This window comes from Cornus florida, unplaced genomic scaffold (assembly GCF_030987335.1).
Source record: "Cornus florida cultivar Cherokee Brave unplaced genomic scaffold, ASM3098733v1 CherokeeBrave_3.0.0_Hap2_Chr05, whole genome shotgun sequence".
In the NCBI taxonomy this organism is placed as follows: Eukaryota; Viridiplantae; Streptophyta; class Magnoliopsida; order Cornales; family Cornaceae; genus Cornus; species Cornus florida.
The window spans coordinates 103,042,929-103,061,478 of NW_026775575.1; the positions used below are offsets into that span (position 1 = coordinate 103,042,929).

General features: G+C 35.1%; 2 protein-coding genes across 2 annotated transcripts; both read right to left on the bottom strand.

Annotated features, from left to right (window-relative positions):
- Positions 1–934: 934 nt before the first annotated feature.
- Positions 935–9,765, bottom strand: LOC132308098 (uncharacterized). Its single transcript, XM_059806080.1, has 10 exons — positions 8,960–9,765; positions 6,763–6,855; positions 6,182–6,283; positions 5,020–5,285; positions 4,572–4,703; positions 4,171–4,293; positions 3,404–3,532; positions 2,570–2,787; positions 2,102–2,255; positions 935–1,686 (listed from the first exon to the last, which is right to left on the bottom strand). The coding sequence occupies exons 1-10, from the start codon at positions 9,165–9,167 to the stop codon at positions 1,468–1,470; spliced, it is 1,644 nt and encodes a 547-aa protein (XP_059662063.1). The 5' UTR covers positions 9,168–9,765; the 3' UTR covers positions 935–1,467.
- Positions 9,766–12,001: 2,236 nt separating this feature from the next.
- Positions 12,002–18,299, bottom strand: LOC132308099 (uncharacterized). The gene is made up of 2 exons (XM_059806081.1): positions 13,616–18,299; positions 12,002–12,261 (listed from the first exon to the last, which is right to left on the bottom strand). Exons 1-2 carry the CDS (start codon positions 14,821–14,823, stop codon positions 12,213–12,215), a joined length of 1,257 nt encoding a protein of 418 aa, XP_059662064.1. The 5' UTR covers positions 14,824–18,299; the 3' UTR covers positions 12,002–12,212.
- Positions 18,300–18,550: the final 251 nt, after the last annotated feature.

The following is an 18,550-nucleotide window of genomic DNA, read 5'->3' on the forward strand; positions in this document are numbered from 1 at the left end:
TGCAAGACAACCTCTGAACTACCGCTATGTCTCCCTCCATGATCTCTCACCCTTCTCACCACAGCACACCCGATTTTATCATTGTTCATCAATAAAACTCCAAATAATGAATTCGATTAAGCTTTGTTGACGCTGTCCAATGCCAGTAACAAGATAGTTTCTACCCGATATCTCATCTTCAAATGTTTGTGGCTTCGCGAAATAAGCTTACCTTTACTCTGGCTTTGAAGTTACGTTTGATGTCCAGTTATGCGTGAGGCTCAAACTGTTCATAGGTTTGGGTTAAATTGGGGTTGAAACATCATGCATTTTTGTTTCTCCTGCTCTAGTTGGCGTTTATTCAAAGTGTGGGCTAACAAGAGATGCACTGCTAAGTGATAATCTAAACAGAGCAATGCTTGTTACCGCATCAGCAGCAGAAAGGCTGTTACGAGCAGCCACTGCAGCTCAGATGGAGCCATCATTGATTTGTTATTGTATTTAGCTTTTTTCCTCACTCCTACCAGCTGCTATTATTGCAGCAGTGGGAGCTAATTCCATTCCATTGCAGACTGCTGTGCTGTTTAACCGTTGCAAGTCTAGTGCTATTGCTTTGTGCACAATATACCAATGTCAAGTGCAAAACGGTGACAAAAGTTAAGGGCCTGTTTGGTTCAGATTCTTTAAAACAGTTTTCATACAAACAAACATTTTTTAACTGAACTTTTGGGTAGCAATTTTCAAAAACTGTCAACCAGATTTTAACTGAACTGAACAGGTCCCAAGTCTCTCTAGTCTCCCTTTCTTAGCACCCCGCATGAGAAGAATACAGACTGTAGTAGCTCTTCATTTTAAGTGCTTTTAACTTCACCAAAGTTGAATCAGAGTATCTGTTTCTACCAATGGATCTGACAAACTAGAATCAATAGCAAAGACCATATGCTGCAAAGTTGAATACTTCAATCAAACATATTATAATTGGAATTGAAAAACATACGGGGGAAAAAAAAAAAAAAAAGCCAAAAAAACATGCCTGATTACATCCTAATGGCACACAAAACACAATTGGCATGGTGCAGGACAAATTTACGATACACTCCTTCTAGCCATAGTCTGATCAACACTATTTCAAGGCATCACTTTCCATTTAGTTTTCTTTCATTCCTTTGGAAAAAAGCTATCCAATTGATAATCACTATGAACAATGATGAAATCTGAAAGGGTATTACTATTTACCACCAATTATGGTGACACTGAAAGACCTCTGCAGAATTGGAAATTCAGCATTCATGAGCAGGAATATTCTCTATTTCTTAAACTTCATAACCTCGCTCAAGGAATTGGAATGTTCAACCCGTCTTGTCTTTGAAGCACAATAAATTTTATCCAATGGTTCAGCACACTCATCGTGCCTTCTCATAGATCACCACCAGTGACTAGTGACTTTTAGAATCGACGAGTAGGGCATCCAGCATTAATCAGATGACCTCATGCTCTGATCAGCAACTCATATACATTACTACTGTTATCCCCAGAAACACGTTTCAACATTTCAAAACTTTTACGACTCCCTAAGAAATCAATTCGTTTGAATGCAGCATAACCTCGCTCTGCTGTTTCCTTATTGGAGTACACTGATCGAAGCCGATCAGCATGCCGTGAATCGGTGTGAATTGCCATCTCTGTTTCATGAGCTGACATGTTCTCCTACAATAGAGCATAAACAGAAAGGACTAACGTAAGACCGATCACATATGAACGAGATCACATATCTCCAAACACTTGCTCACATCAACTGCATTCTATATAATTTTAAGAAAAGACTGGTTAGAGATTGTGTATTAATGGCTATTTTTTAACGCTTAACAATATAATATTCTTCTCTCAACACATTTTACTTTACAGAAAAACAAATTACAAATGATGGAAAATAGTTGCACTATGGCTGAAGAGTGTGTACAAATAGAAAGCAACCAATGCACCCATCACCATGGTTGGAAATAAAATCATTTGACACCAAAAAAAAAAATGAAGGAAAAATAAATGACATGGATCAAGACAACCAATCACACTGCCAAATTGATGGATGTGATGAGTCAGGAAAGGAAACAACTTCAAGTACCTGATAAAATGCATAGATATGGTCTAACACCTGCAAACACGTAAAGCCTGAATCACTGAAGAATGTTCTTGAACAAGGACCCATCTCAGCAAATCTATCTACTGGAAACAGCATCGTAAGGAAGTGGTTTTTGACTATCAGCTCAGTTCTCTCACTGCGAACAACCAAATAAATACAAGGTATGCAGTTAGAGAAATATAAGCATAACACTTCCCACAAGATTAAAAACACTCAAAATGGTGAATATTTGGGAACGAGTATGGGTTTATCAAGTGCATATTTGGTTGAAAAATCAAGAAAATGTCATGGAAGAAATAACATTATCCAAAATGTGCAACAATAGTTGACTTGACAAGGTGATTGTTGCTAACTTGCCGTCTAATTTCCAAACTTACAATTTAGATGCCTAGTCTACCAGAAAAGACAAATTTTAGACCATCTGAAACTCAAGAATAAGGATTCAACAACCTTTCAGTAAGTGGCCGGGACAGGTTTATAAATGAAGCTTCCGATTCTTTTTCGCCTCCTTTTGCATCACAGAATACAGATGTGTGGTGTCCGCTACCATCCTCCACACAGGAAGAGTCTGTGTAAATAGAAGCACTTGAAGTCGGCTCAGATATTGACCAGCAGATTGAGTCCAGAAGGATGCTTGGGGTTATTGGGCGTATTGGGGTTTGACATGTCTGTAATCACAACAGGATGCACCAGTGCAGATTTCAAATCAACATGCAGAATGAAATTGTCAATATTGTGATTGATACATGCAAGCAGACCATAAAAATACACATGGTAGTAAACATAGAAGCAAAAAATTGCCTCTACATTTGTGTGCTATACACATGGAAGGCATGAGAAATAGAACACTCTGCTGCACCTTTATTTTTCTTTAACCCCCAACAATGTGGCATAACTTGTTCATGTAATTGCCTTAACATGCTATTGGAAGCCTCCAACTTGCACTGTCACCCCCTTGCCTGTGAGCCATGAATAACCAAATATATGATGCAGACCCTCTGTGAACATGCTGCAACAACCTAAAAAAATCTAATGCCTACTGCCCACTCAAGTGGTGTTCAACCACGTAATCTATAGTTTTTTGCTGTATGAGTCTGCATGACTCAAAAGCCAACTCGAACAAAAACAATTTTCAATTAAACAGGTGGACCTAGTCAAGACAGTGAGAAAAGACCTCATGTAGCATTGGGATATGCATCTTAATCAAATATAATGAAATGTAAAGCAACAAGCGCACTTAAAATTTTAAACCCCATTCAGCTTAACAAATGACTAATTACTAACCTGCATGCGATGACCACGACGTTTTCTAACCCCGATTTTAGCCAGATTCACAGTCTTCTGTCTTTCTTCTTGGCTTGCTTTACTTCTAGAACTCAGAGCATCTTGGGGATCACCACTGCCATTAATTTCCTAAAATAGTTCAAGATAAAACTCAACATATTGGCATAAATAATTTTTGTTTTTTTAATCTGAATAGTAAATCAATAATTGGATAATAGAAAATGGCACTTTAAAGGAACTTCTGAAATATTTGAAAAAAAAAAAAAAAAAAAAACCATGAGAGCTGAGTTAATGTTTTTTCCTACCAGGTTCCTTCTCAGGTTTTCTGTTTAATTACAGTATTGGTATTGATATGGAAAGAAAATACAAAAAACCATACTGATTGTATTTCTTTACCTGATTTATCTAGAAGTTTGGAACCATAAATTTAGTTTTAATGACACGCTTTGTGGTACATTACATAATTTATTATAAGACACTTTGCTGATCTACAAAAGATTTTTTAAAAATTATTACATGTTAGCATCCATATGAATCCAGTGCACTTACTGTACCCAATATCTTCTGAAATTTTGAAACAATAAGAGATAGGTTTATTGTAATTTAAGGGGAAAAAAGGTTGATGCACTGCTTGTTGAAACAAAAATAAATCAATTCAAACATAACCTTTCTAAGTTTAGAAAATGAAACTAATCTACTTGTAACTAGTTGTAAGTGATGAGAATAAATAGCATCCAAAAATAAGAAAAAGGAAGAGCAGATGATACCTCTCCATACATGCCACCATGAACATTGTCAAGCATCATGCCAATCTGCCTAGCCAAATCAGCTGATAAGTGAACAAGCCTTTGCAAACATTTTTCCTTTGCAGTTTTCAGAACCCATAGTGGCTGTGAAAATCATATATTGATCAAAGTTATGGCGATGGTTGTAAAAAAGGAAAACGAAGGACTCTACTCTTCATAAAAAAAATGTCATTCCACAGGACACATGATGCTAACAAAGTGGTCTATCCTAACTGGGCACTACCCGTCATACAAAGAGAGCAAAAATTCATATTGTAGAATAACCATGACAGTTAAAATATTATACTTCTATAAGTTCTTCAATTTAAAAAAACACAATGCTCATTCTCAGGAAAATTTGGATGCAGCATAGTACCACTTACTGTAACAATATTGCTAGAGTGGCCGAGATATTTTTGAGTAGAAGGTCCTTCACACACTACATGACTTGCACTGCAACCAACAAACCATTTATCTACAAACTTAGCGCCTTCTACAGCAGCTGCCTCAACAACCTACCAAGACACGTCCACATATCTCAGATAGTAGCTCACATATATATAGATAGATAGATCGATAGATAGATAGATAGATAGATAGACATTTCATCTAATGTCGGGATGTTTTAGTCAACATTAACATAAGCATGTAGACTTCCATTAATGGCTATCACAATAACAATGTATAGTATATTCCATGTCTGTTTCTAACGGAATATGCCCAAATATGCAAAACTTAAAAAGCCAATTCTATGACAGGATAAAATCATACTCTTCATCAGATTTTGAGGAAGAAATGTGAAACAATATTTTGAAAATAATTCATTTCTACCTTGCTCTGCAGTTCTGGGGAAATATCTAAATCAACATACAAGGAGTGACCAGACAGAGTCAACTCCACATTTCTTTTGTAAACTTTTTCTGAAAACGGTGAACATGGTTCTTCAATCATGTCAGTTTGCTTGGTATGTTCATGAATACCAACAGGAAGACAAGAATGCTCAGCACCAGCATAGTGAACAAGCCGATTCAAATCATCCGTGTGCATACCATTTTCTCCAACACTCTTAACACTGTAGAGTGACTCGCTCAACCTCACTGTGACAGAAAAAAACAACAGGGTCTCATTTACTCAGCAAGTAAAATAAGTCATTGAGTAAAGTTCATCTTCAGAAAAAATTCCAAGAGGAAAAATTTTCTGCTTTCAATTTTCATGAAAAATAAAACCTTCTCTAATAAACCCCCCACAGACCCACACAAAAGTAAGATCAACACATAATATGGAAGAGCAGCAGACCAGCACCAAAGCAGAAGGAAGTCATGTTATATTTCCAGGGTAAATCTTTGGTGACCATATAACTATACTCAAAAACCAAGCATTTGAAAACAATGCATTGAGATTGTTCCCAACTGATCATAGTTCCTTTTACGCCAAGCCACTCTCATGACTATAAAAAATTTGAAATCATTTTTCCTATTACGCCAAACCATTCTCGTGACTATAAAATATTTTGAAAAATAAGTCATTTTAAATGGACTTCCATTACATGCTTATGACATTATATTATAGTTTAGTTTCCTTTTTCTGTGCGACAATGAGTGATTCAGATTGGACAGTTGAATAATGGGGAAAAACCAATAAAACAATTGAAAAATCCTCCATCCAACAAGCATTGCATATTGCAGGAAATAATATGAAGTCAAAAAACATAAATAGTTCAACCATTAGGTGAATGATTGTGTTTCATGGTGGTTAATCCAAATTTTGAAGCTAAATCTCCAAACATCCACTATTAAATAATTAAAAAGCATAAGAATTAAGAGTAGGAATGATAGGTGGTCAATGCAAGAGGATTTACCTAACTAGTGCGCTCAACATTGACATGTTGCACAAAAAGGACTAAAGAAAATAGCAACTTTTTTGTTGGATCAGAAACTGAATATATCATATGCTCACCCAAGTCAATGTCAATGAAAAGATAGCCAACACTTACCATTCCTTCTGACACTATCTACAAACCATCCAAGTGTGACAACAAAGACACTGTTTCTAGATCCATGCTTCATAGCATACTCAAACTTGCGTCCACGGAAGCTGTGAAAAGTGTTAAGAGTACACAAGAGCATGCTTGAAAATGCACTTTAGTTTTTGTATTGGAAAGAAACCAGGTTTAGAGGAAAAAGTTGAGCTAGAATCAAGGCAGAATGAGGATCCCTCTATTACATCAACTTGGTATGCATAACATAACTCCAAAGAACAGAAAGTCACCAAAGGCAAATGCAACCATATAAGCTATAGTATTACAGACTTATAGTCAGCCAACTGTGCCTATTTCCTTCTTCATTATTTTCCGTTCTTACTAATCCTCCCAACCAGAAATTATTAGAAAAAATTATTCCTCTTAGATACCCAAAGTAGAATTTACTGGCTCAGCCAAAAGTAAAGAGGAATCTATCCACTTATATTAAACCACGAAAACAAATAGCATCTTCATCCCCAATGTCAGGCTATTATAAAACTGATGGCACAACTAGATAAATCAGAACTTATAAAATATAAGGGGGGAAAAGGATATCTGAACCACCAAATGGGTACATTGAGGATGCAAATCAGGGCTGTATTGACCACCCAATCTCTTTGTTGCCTCCATGACTTGCTTTCTTGCCTCTGTCAAACACATCATGAAGCATAAACATGAACTGCTGCAATATAACTACTTAACTAAGAACAGCAATACTTCGTTTAAATTGTATCAAGAGAAGTAGATGAAACAAAACAAAAGAGAAAGTAAGTTAGGTCAAAGGAAGGATCTTCAACACAAAATGATAACCAAAAGGGCTTTTTTTTAAGTGACAAAGATGTAAACAGAAAAACTGGGGCACGTCTATTCAGGGGGCAAAAAAAATGGGGCATGTCTAAGGCACCAGCCTTCCTTACTATAGTCTAAATGCAAAACATGCAGCCCAAAATTTTTCACCAAGTTCTATTCCATTCATTTTGAAATTAATTAATCACAATGCAGATTGAGAAAATGAATATCATTATAAGTTAAAATTGATAAATATTGCAATGTAAATTTCTACTCTAAACATGTTACTGTAGTGTGTATGCACGCAAATGGGTTCGTGACACTTTATAGTAATAATCATTGTTGCCTGTATCCCATATGAATGGAGTTGGCCACATAAGTTATCATTTTCTATTCTTTTGTGTTATACACCATGTATTCTCTAATGTTTAATTTTTTAAAATCATTTTTAATTACTTCATCCCATCTAAGTTTCTGGTCGGCCTCTTTGTAGCTTACCTTATGGGCAAACAACTCTCCCTCTTCTAACCGGTGAATCAAACCTATATTCTATATGACCAAACCACCTAAGTCTACTTTTTAAAATTTTATCACTAATAGGCGTTATTTCCTAATTTTCCGCTCATTAGTTCATTACTAATCTTATCTCTTCTAGTCTAGTATTGTCAAAGGCCCACCAAGGCTCCAGGCTCATACAAGCGCAAGACTAGCGCAGGTTGTGTGCCCAGGTGTGCCTTTGACAACATTTGCGCCTTTAATATGGAATTTTAATTCTTTAATAGTAATTTAATTTTTCCATTGTGCGCCTCGCAGTGCACCTAGGCTCCAGAGGACCTCTAGCGCCTTAGTGTGCCTTGGGCCTTTGGTAACACTATTCTAGTCACTCCTATCATCCATTTTATTACCCCCATCTTCCCTACACGGATGTGTTGTTCTAAATTATTTTTCAATGCCCAACACTCTGTTCCATACAATAGTTGCCTAATAACCACCCTGTAGAATTTATTTGATATTCATTTGTCACATAAGATACAACTAACTTGCTTCCTTTTATATCCACCCGCTCCAATCTTACTTACTACATCAACATCTATGTCCCCATCTTTTTGTAATATTGACTCTAAATAGGGAAGGTAGTTGTTTTGAGTCACTTTTTTGGTCTTGAATTGCAATATTTATATTGTCATCTTCTACTACTTTATAAAATTTACATTCTATATATTATGTTTCAGTTTTACTAATTTTTATGCCCTTTCTTCTGATTCTCCATGTTGTTAAAGATTTCTTAAAAATATCTAATAAAACTACGTAGTTTCTTCGCATATAGTATGATCTCTAGTCAATGTCTCGCTATACAAATTATGTATAGCATTTTTAATTTCATAAAGACCTTTTTCCTTTGTAAAGCCCACCAAATTATGTCTGTTGACACTCTTACCATATGTCCTCTCTAAATCTATGGAAACCGCGTGTGATTATTTTTGTATACTCCTACACTCTTCTATTAATTGTCTTATAAAGTAAATAGCTTCTGTAGTGAAAACTACATAGCAAAAAATTCAAAATTATTATCAGACACCTGAATCTTTTTCTTTTTTTTTTTTTTGTTGGTCATTGTTTTATTATCCTTTCCCACAATTTCATTGTATGAATCATTAATTTAATTCCTCCATAATTTCCAGATTTTTGTATATCTTACTTGGGGTTTGTTGGACTAATTCATATAGATAATGCTAAAGAAATTAATCTACAAAACATGTTCTTGAATTTATACATATACGCTGACCAACAAAAAGCGTAAAAGGAGACGAAAACCATACTCAAATATCCAACAGATTGTCAAACAAAAAGAAAAAGAAAGCTGCATAAACATTAAAAGGGAATAAGATTAAAGAAGAAGTCCTCCATAAGAGAATATAATTAACATCACATATATTATATGTATAATATAGATCTTCATACCTTTGGATAGTCCAGTAACGCAAATAACAAGACCAGAAAAAGGACCGGCCGATGGATCGACGGAGAAGGAGGAAACAGGAGACATTGGGTCGAATGACTGGAGACCCCGGAATGATTGGAGACCACGGAATGACAGTGAAGATGAAATCTCAGCAAACCGTCTCGAACAGCCCTTGCTGCTTATCACCTTTACTCCATTTCCACCCATTTCATTACTGTATTAATCAGCAATATCTATATATATACACACACACACCCTTTTCAAGAACTAGACAATTGGCAAGAAAAAAAAAGAAGGAAAGAGGAGTATTGGTGAATATTTGGAATCCGAATGAGAGAGAAGTTGAGGGTTTAGGCATGAATGAACAATATACATATACATGTATATGTGTGGATTAGATATGGATCTCAAAAGGTAAAAAAGCAAACAAAGGAATCTGGGGATGGTCAGAGTGTGGTATAAAGTAGAGTGAAATCACGCGAACTTTATTTGACAATGAAATAACGAATTCGAATACAGATGTAGAAGAAGAGAAGGAAGGAAGGAGGGAGAGAAAAGGAATGAAAAATGTCTTCTTTTGAGAGTGTGGACAGGACAGACGAGGTCAATTGAGGGATGGATTCATTCATTCATAGATCGAAGGAAGAAAAGGAAAAAGAATTTGAGAATTTTGAAATTCTCTCTGACAGAATATACAACAGAAAATAAAACAAAGTCCAGTTTTTTGAATGACAGGCACTCAAAACACACACACACACACACACACACACTCAAAAGAGTGTTCTGGCTGTACTGCCCCTTCTTTTACTTTGGGGGTATGGGCCTGGGTTTAACTTTTAAGGCAGCCTTATTGTTCAAAAGAGAGGCGTCAAATGGTGGGGGGCCTTCAAACAGTAATTTTTGGTTTGGATTTTGATAGAATTGGAAGGAAAAGAAAATAAATGAAGAGAAGGAAAAGAAAGGAAAGGAAGGGGTAATGCTTTTTTTTTTTTTTTTTTTTTTTTTTTTTTTTTTTTTTTAAAACAACAACAACATCAAATAATGTCATTTTTTTAACACACTGGGATAAAACTCAAAAATAAATAAATAATTATTAATTTATAATTAATACTTTAAATTTAATCTTAATTATCAGTTTTATCAAAGAAGTACACTTAATCTCTGTATTATTATTATTATTATTATTTTTTTTTTATCAGAGTGAGTTTTTCTAGGAGTTTCTTTCTTTCTCCGCTAATGTCAAAAACACTCCTTCCCAAATTGACAAATGATTCTCTTTTACTACAATCTTGCCCTTATAATTTTTCTTTTTTACTTTAAAGGGTAAATATTCTTAAAATAACAGTAATAATATATGTTTTCTTTGTTCAAACCACTTATTTATTATATAATAAGGTATAATCTATGTTTTTTTTTTCTTGCAAAGTTGTCAATTGATATCGTGTGCTAACGTGAGAAAAACATAATTAGATAAAAATCACTCAACAAACAACTGAATGAACACGAGAACAAATAAATCATGAGGATATCCTACTAAATAAATAATTTCAAATTTTATGATCTATTATTTGCCAAAAAAAAAAAAAAAAAAAAAAAAAAAGAAAAGAAAAGAAAAGAAAAGAGAGGAAAGAAAAAGCACAATGTGTGCAAATCCTTCTGAACCACAATTTTGGTTTCTTGAAAAAGAAGGCATATTTTACATCAAACATTAATAAACCGGTCATCTTAAATTAAAGAGCCAAACATGGGCCGTGTATGTCTCCATCTCTGAACGGTTTCATTAATTTCTGGCTCCTAAATTGAAATTATTGTGATCACGACGACACAAAGTGATACGATGTTGACCATAATTACACAAACAGATACATATAATATATATGTATAATGTATGAGTCTAAAGTCTAATCTCTCTCTCTTATAATCATCTTCTTTAATTTTTAGGACAATGAAGAGTGTCCCAGTCCTATATGGGGTGGAACTTTTCACTATATCTATATATCCTCCAATCACCTCTAATTACAGCTATCAGCTGAATTCAAAACAAAAGTTTACAAGTCAAATACATTTTCATAAAGTTACTTGAGTTCTCTATATATATTCAACATCATCGAGTAGTATGGGATCGTGGGGAAAAAAAAATAATAATATTGATCATAGGATCCTGACCAATCATAATAACTATACTTACATTAGTGTGTGACTGGTGGCCGCTTACGTAATAATTTCTCCTTAATTATTTGAAGAAATGAGTATTTGATGTGTTCAGGATTGTTAGGATAGTGGCTAGTGAAGGTGTTCGATGAACTATGCTACGAGTTTTGGATTAGCATGATTGGATTGAATTGAATTGGTTGTTGATCATATGATATAATTACTAAGTGATTGGATTGAATTGTTATGAATTTTTTTATTGTTTGGGGACACAAAATGAAAGTGTTGGCATCATTTTCAGAAAGATCTCACTAGTGAATCACCGCTTAAAACATGGAAAGAGTGGAAGGCCCTTTCCTGTAAGGAACAAGGAACCATTTTAACCAGACGTTCTTTGAACTAATTTCTATAATATAAATTATGGATTTGCAATTTTCTGAAAGTTATTAATATTGCTTAAATCAGGATTCGAACAAATTATATATGTTACTTAATTCAATGTATTATCCTTAGACTCAAAGAGGTAATTAAGTGCAACATAAATCTGATATCATCTCAATAAATTTTGCCTAAGTTAAAATTTGTTAAAATACTTGCATGTTGAGCCCTATCATTCCACATTTAAAAACCAGAAACCTTATCAAACTAAATCTAAATATTTATATAAAAACACAGATAGAGAAGATTGAAATAAACATATACTAGTAATCACCTAATCTTTGGGCCACAATGTGAGTTCTTTCACATCAGGAAACCTCAAGAATGCCTTTCAAACTTTCATTCGAAATATTCAACGAATTGAGGGCATAATTTTAGATTCTGAACAGAGTTTATAGTTGTACAAAATGTGCAGCTTGCCAGCTACCAAACATTCATAGGAGAAATTGGAAGATCGGAAAGAAAACGAAATTCTAATTAATAAAACTCAAAAAGGAGATAGTGCATATAATCAATTCTTCTTCATATTATTTTTCCCCCGTGGCTTGTCAACTTTCACAAATCCACAAGCCTTATTCAAAAAAGAAATTTCAAAGACTAGGAAAAGAAATTCCAAAAGGAGGGGCAAAAGATTTGATTAGGTAAAAAAACAATCAATCTTTCTCAGGATAACCAGTCCACATCCATTCCTTCAAATTCTCCGATGTCCATGCTGCATATACAACAACAAAAGAAAGAAGAAAGAAGAAAACAGAATTAGTAACCTCATTAAAATCCTTAAAAATTGTCCAGTCATGACATAATGCAATCTATGGCACAAGAAGCTATAAAGAAACCTTAAGTGCTACAGAAAGCAACACAGCATTTGAAAGAATGCCTATGATCAGCCTATATGGGCCATGGTCGGGCTCTTTAATGCTTCAATCTTTAAAAAAGATGACCATATTATTCATGGACCTATACAATTTTCCAGTCTTTTAGGCTCTATTAGGTTTGCTGATTTAGTGTGACAGAGAAAAAGACAGTGCAAAGAGAGTTGTTTTTCATTATTTGATTACTATGGAAATAGAGAGAAAGCAAGGGAAATACTAAAATTTCACATGTAATTTCCCTTTTCTTATTTCCTGATTCCCAAATTCTTATAGAAAATTTTATTTTGTTTAAGCAGTGAAGAAATATGAGGAATTTTTCCTTTCTTTTTCTTTACCCCCTAGGTCAATAAAATGGACCTAAAGAAACTGGTGAAGAAGAGCACATTGTAGATCCCTTCCCCCATCGGTTTGTTAATCGCACATTTTACTTTCTTCTTGTGTAAGCTTACGCCTGGATTACAATAAAATTTCATTGAGGCCAGGCTTCACAACATTAGCAGTTTGTTTGGATTAGCCTTCCCAATCTTAGTTAGATCTATAAGATTGTGTAGATAAAACACAACGTTGGCCCTAATATGCTCCTATTTATCCAACCAACAGTAAGCCCCTTATTAGTTTGGTGAATGCACATTGCACAACCATCATTGAACTTAACTAAACAAAAGGTGAACCAACTTTGATGATATGGCAGACCATCGAATGTCCATATTTTAGTAACAACCCACAACAAATGTCATTTTGAACGCTGCTATGTCAAAAAAAGCCAAACTCAAATGACCCAATAGCAGAAAATTAAGTGCAACTCTTCCAGTTTCATCATTCAGTATTCCTCGGTGTCTAAAAATATGTAACTGGATGAAAGGCAGAAGAGTTATACCATACACATAGTCTAACCCATGGATACATACATTGTGGGACCCAACTACAATCCATTAATTCTAAGCTTGTTGGTATTGCATTTTTTCACGAATTTTTCTATGATAAATAGCTAGCAGCTAAAAGAAGAGTACAACAGGGCTCTAAACTAAGTCCCGAATTGATTTGATTAAAGAAGTCAAGAAGGTAAAAGAAATATTAAAAATGAGAAACAACCAAGCATGGTATAGAGAGAAACCTAGGAACAGAAAGCATCTCTTTTTATTATTTAAATAATAATAATAAATAAATAAACAAGCAAAAGAACAAAGTCCTTACCATGGCAAGGCAGGGTCTTGCAAGTAGTCATCTGAGCAGTGTTCGTCCAAATGTTGTTGCAAGAAACTTTCATTTGCATTCAACCAAGCTGGGAATTCCATGACTTCATCAAAGGGATGGTAACCATTGTCTTCAGCTTTCTCCTCCGGGCCAATTTCCATCGTCCTCAGGAATTTAAACCACCATGCTGATCTGACCAAATTCAAGGTGTCATCCCACTCCATCTGATGCTGCTCTCCTATTGATCTGATCTTTGCCATCTCCTCATCGTCCAATGCTGGATGTAAGCCCAAGTCTCCTCCGGGCATGACAGTGGAGTTGGCAACATCAGGCACTCCAGCAGGAAGCCCCTCTTGTGATATTCCCGAGGAAGGGACATCTTCAGTAGCAATAGAAAAAGTGGGTGAAGAAGAAGATGATGGAGATGAAGATGAGTAATAGATTGATGGGTTGTTGTGGTCCTGAGTGGCGTCTAAGTTGCTAAAGTCCTGAAAATTGAGATTCAAGCCTAAGGTCTGGTTAGGGAGGGTGAGATTGAGACTTTCACAAGTAGGTGGAGAAGCAATTGTAGAAGACCAGGAGTAAAGATTTGGAGAAGGTGAAGGGCAAGTGAAAGTGGAGTAGGAGAGATTGTCTAGATAACTTGAGTAACTGGCGGTGCTGGATGGGTAAATTCTGGGATTTCTCCTCGATTTTATCTTTCCTTCTTGTTCCAAAGACGGCTGCAGTTGAGGCTGCAATGGTTGTGGCTGCGGTTGGAATTGTGGTTGTGGTTGTGGCGGTGATGTTTGTCTTTGCTCATTTGCTTGTTTCATTGCTGCTCTGTGGAACTTAAGCGCCGTGACTATCTCCCTCCTAGCCTCGGCCATATTTAAAAGCCTCTCTTGGTAAGGCCTACTGGTGTGGAGCCTCCTACGAACTTGTTTTTTGTGTTGTTGAGGTTGCTGGGGTGGCTGTGATTGTTGGGAAACACTAAAATCATCCCCAAATTTAGCTAAATTTTGGTGGTGGCTAGGGAACCCATCTCCTCCGTCTGCGGAGTCAGGTTCATTGGTGTTCATAGGATCTTTGTTTCTGGAAGAAGTTAGCTGTTTAACAAGGTTACGGATGTAAGCACCAGAGAGATGAGGCTCTTCTTTGATCTTATCAATCTTGTCTATTTCAATTCCTCCTTTGCTCCCTTGCTTTGAGGAAGATTTCCCCCTCATCTCTCTCTCTCTCTCTCTCTCTCTCTCTTGTTTGGCAGTCTATCAAGTTATCAGAAGGAAATGGGGTGGTGGAAGGTAGAAAGAAGGTCGGTTGGGAGAATCATGGTTTCTATTTCTCTGTAAGGCCAAAGTACACAATGCAGAGAGAGAGTCCGAGGGTCTCATGGGTGTTATAAATAGCTGGCGACAGTCTAGGGGTTTTAAATTCTTTTGGATTTTTCCTTGTTTTGGCAAACCGCAGGTTGTTACTGTTTTATTACCTGCTTTAAATGGGTAGTTAGGAGGTCTTGAACAATTAATTTACATTTCTCTTCCTATTAAACGCCAGCACACAAATACAATCCAGTCTAGTCAAATGGATCAGTTCCATATCCCACCTCATCAGCACCACATCCACTTGACAGACTGAGTCTAACAAAATTATTTTTAGTTTGACCATTCTAGTCATTACATAATATATATGTAAACATCTTAAAAAACCATGAGAAAATGATCAAAAACTGATCCAATCATGAGGATTTGTCACATGAACTCAAGCTCATGCAAACTGAGGACTTGCCCAAATTGAATTATTTTAAATTCACCACTTTGTTATCTGCACAATTTTCCTAATTAAACCAGTAGAATTTAGATGCTCAAGTTTGCTAGGCTTCAGTCTTTCTAGACAAGGCAATATACACAGTTAGCACTATGTCCACCGTTTAAGCATCATTTCACGAAACTTCCTAAGTAAAAAATTAAGTTCTAAATTCTAATTAGCTACCTATATAAGTCAGACAGACCATTTGGATGTGCAAATGGAAATCATCATCATGTAATTGGTTGAATGTTGATCGAAGAAATGCAGAATCATGGTGCTTGAACAGTAAAATAATAAATAATGAGAGAGAGGGATGAAGTAAAAGTAACCAAAGCTGCTTCCTTGGTGCATGTTATATATATATATATACATACATATATATATGAATATATATATTAATGGCGTATTCTCTTGGGTTGACAGGGCAGTGGGGCTGTTTTTTTGGTTGCATGGTTCATTAGATTGCAATTTTTCTCAAACCAAGTGATTACTAATATCAAGAGGGCAGTTTAGGCAAAGAATGTTTGAGGGTACTATAGTATCTTGTCTGCAAGCTTGTACTATGGGACCAGGCTCTATAACGATCAAGAAAGGGCAACATAAACTGACAGAAGAATCTTCATTACTGTTGTAACCTTCTCTATTTCTTTATACATAATACATAATAAAATATAGAAGATAAAAAAATTCCAAGGTTTTCTGTTTGTATTGTTCAACATGATTTAAGTCTGATGATGAAACAGATACAGAGAACTTGGATCTTTTGTAAAGGCATTACACAGCCTATTAAAGACAGAAATGCTCCATACTATCCTCTCTTTTGTTTTCAAATTTTCTTTCCTAGCTGCTTTTTCTCTAAATAGTTTTCACATCAATTTTTTGTTTCACATTATTTGGAAGTGGCAGTGGCATGGCTTCTGCCTCTTTTAGCAGAGTTTTCAGGCAGCAATAACAGATGAGATAGAAGGAAACCAGATTTTTACTGATGTAATTATAATAAACCAATCACCTCATTATCTCATAGTAAACCAAAAAAAAAAAACATCAAATCAGGTTTAATATTGGAGGTTTAGCATGGATAAAAGTGAAGGAAAACAAATTTTTTACTGCTGCAATTATAATAAACCAATCAGAAAAAATATAAGTATAATAAAACAATCAGCTCCTTCACACAAGAAATAAAAAAACAACAAATGAGGTTTAATAATAGAGGTTTAGCAGTGTTTTCATACAGCAATAAATAACAAATCAGATAAAATCAAGAAAAACAATTTTTTACTGCTGTAATTATAATAAACCAATCAGCTCCAACAAAATCGATCAATCATGTTTAATATTGGAGGTGGAAACCTACACTGTTTGTTCACAAGTATAATAGTGGTGGGTAGATTAAATGTAGCCATTTATCCTAGAAAAAAATAATTTTCAAACAATACCCACAAAATTAAAACCCCTTTGAAATACAAGATTAAACTATGACTCTTGTTTTGGATAATTGTAAAAGTAGCAAAAGAGTTCAATAAAACCCCTAATCGAGGGTAGTAAAAAAACTTTGTAAGTCGATCTGATCCTCTGACATTGAATTAAGGATTGGGTCTTACTCCGATACCACTTATAACGAGTCAGACGCTTGCCATCACACCCAAAAGTGCTGCATACCCCTCCTTATAAAACCCAAGACCTTCCCCATCCAAATCCGACGTCCGACAAGAACCCTCTTACTCTAAGTTCTTCACAAATACTCGAGTAAATAGTATTCATAACCACAAAGATCAATAACACTGTCATTATGATTCCAACTGAAAGATGCAGAAGAATTCTCTCTTCAAACGCTAATTCTCTATGATCTTTGGCTAATTCTTCTAGAAAGTAGTAAAACACAGATTTATAAATATGGACTTTTTCTTTTTCTTTTTCTGTGTGTGTGGGGGATTGATAAGGGTAGAGAAGTTTACAGTGATTAAAAAAAGTAAAACCTAAATTAAAGAAATTGAGAGGAAAAACAACGATAATTCAAATCCTTCCATAGGAGGTGATATAATCAATGGGTGCAACATATAACCAATCCACAAATATATCATTGGAAAGGAGAGAGAGAATTCAATGTCTATGACCTTTACATGCATACATGTGAACACATACAAGTAGAGAGGATAGAATTCAAGAATGAATATTATATAATAATAGAATATAATATAAAACTACTAAAGATGATGCACATAAGAGAGGAAGGAAAGAGAAAACAGGCCTGACTGTGAAGAAGGGAGGTGCTGTGGATAACGTCAAAGGCGCATTGGCTTCTTTCTGATGGCCGAACCTGGTTCCACCAATCCCCTTCACGCGCAGGCAGGTGCCTCTGATGGAAATAACCCACCAAACCCCACCCATTATATCACACTCTTTCTCTCTCTATTATTTCACACTCTTTCTCTCTCCTCTTGATTCCATTCACACCAGTGAGAAAAAAAATTGCATATATCCTTTTATTCTTTTATTATTTATTTATATGAAAACAACTAGCAAAAATTATGAACAGCCCAGAAAATGAGAAAAAGGAAGAATTGATTCTACTGATTTTATCTGAAGACTTTGCAGGTATGGTGTTACTCTCTTTCTCTCTCTTGCAATGATCTCTGTGATTCTTCTTTACTGTAATAATTAAGAAGGAAAATAAGTACTCATAACCAATAAAAATAAAATAAAATAAAGGAAATATATATTAAGAACAAACAGAAGAAATTGCTTCATAAATTGTAGTTCAGGAGGAGGCAGGGCACAGGTGAGAGTCATAAATTAGGCAGAAGCAGTAACTCTTTGGGACCCCTTTAATTATTAACCCACTAATATATGTCAGTCAATTAATTTTGCCCCTGTGATGCATGAACTCTCCCATCTCTCAAACAATGTTTGGATGGAGAGAAAATATACACAAGGTGTAAGTTGGATTAATATTGTTATTTCTTTTTGGTGTGAGAAATGGACGAAAATTTGGTTTTTTACATGTCAAGATTTCCATTTTATCCTTATTTATTTGAAAAAAAAATAAATTTAATTTTCTTGATTTACCCTTAATTTTGAGTAAATTATAAAAAAATCTCCCTCAATTACTTCAAGCTATAAAAATCCCTGGATCTTTCAATTATGCCA

Excerpts from the sequence above, each read along its gene's own strand:
- LOC132308098 (XM_059806080.1), bottom strand. The coding sequence starts at position 9,167 with ATGGGTGGAAATGGAGTAAAGGTGATAAGCAGCAAGGGCTGTTCGAGA. Across the intron at positions 4,294-4,571 it reads ACTCTAGCAATATTGTTACA|CCACTATGGGTTCTGAAAAC; the intron begins GTAAGTGGTACT and ends TGATTTTCACAG. Across the intron at positions 3,533-4,170 it reads ATGGTGGCATGTATGGAGAG|GAAATTAATGGCAGTGGTGA; the intron begins GTATCATCTGCT and ends GAACTATTTTAG.
- LOC132308099 (XM_059806081.1), bottom strand. The coding sequence starts at position 14,823 with ATGAGGGGGAAATCTTCCTCAAAGCAAGGGAGCAAAGGAGGAATTGAA. Across the intron at positions 12,262-13,615 it reads CAAGACCCTGCCTTGCCATG|CATGGACATCGGAGAATTTG; the intron begins GTAAGGACTTTG and ends TTGTATATGCAG.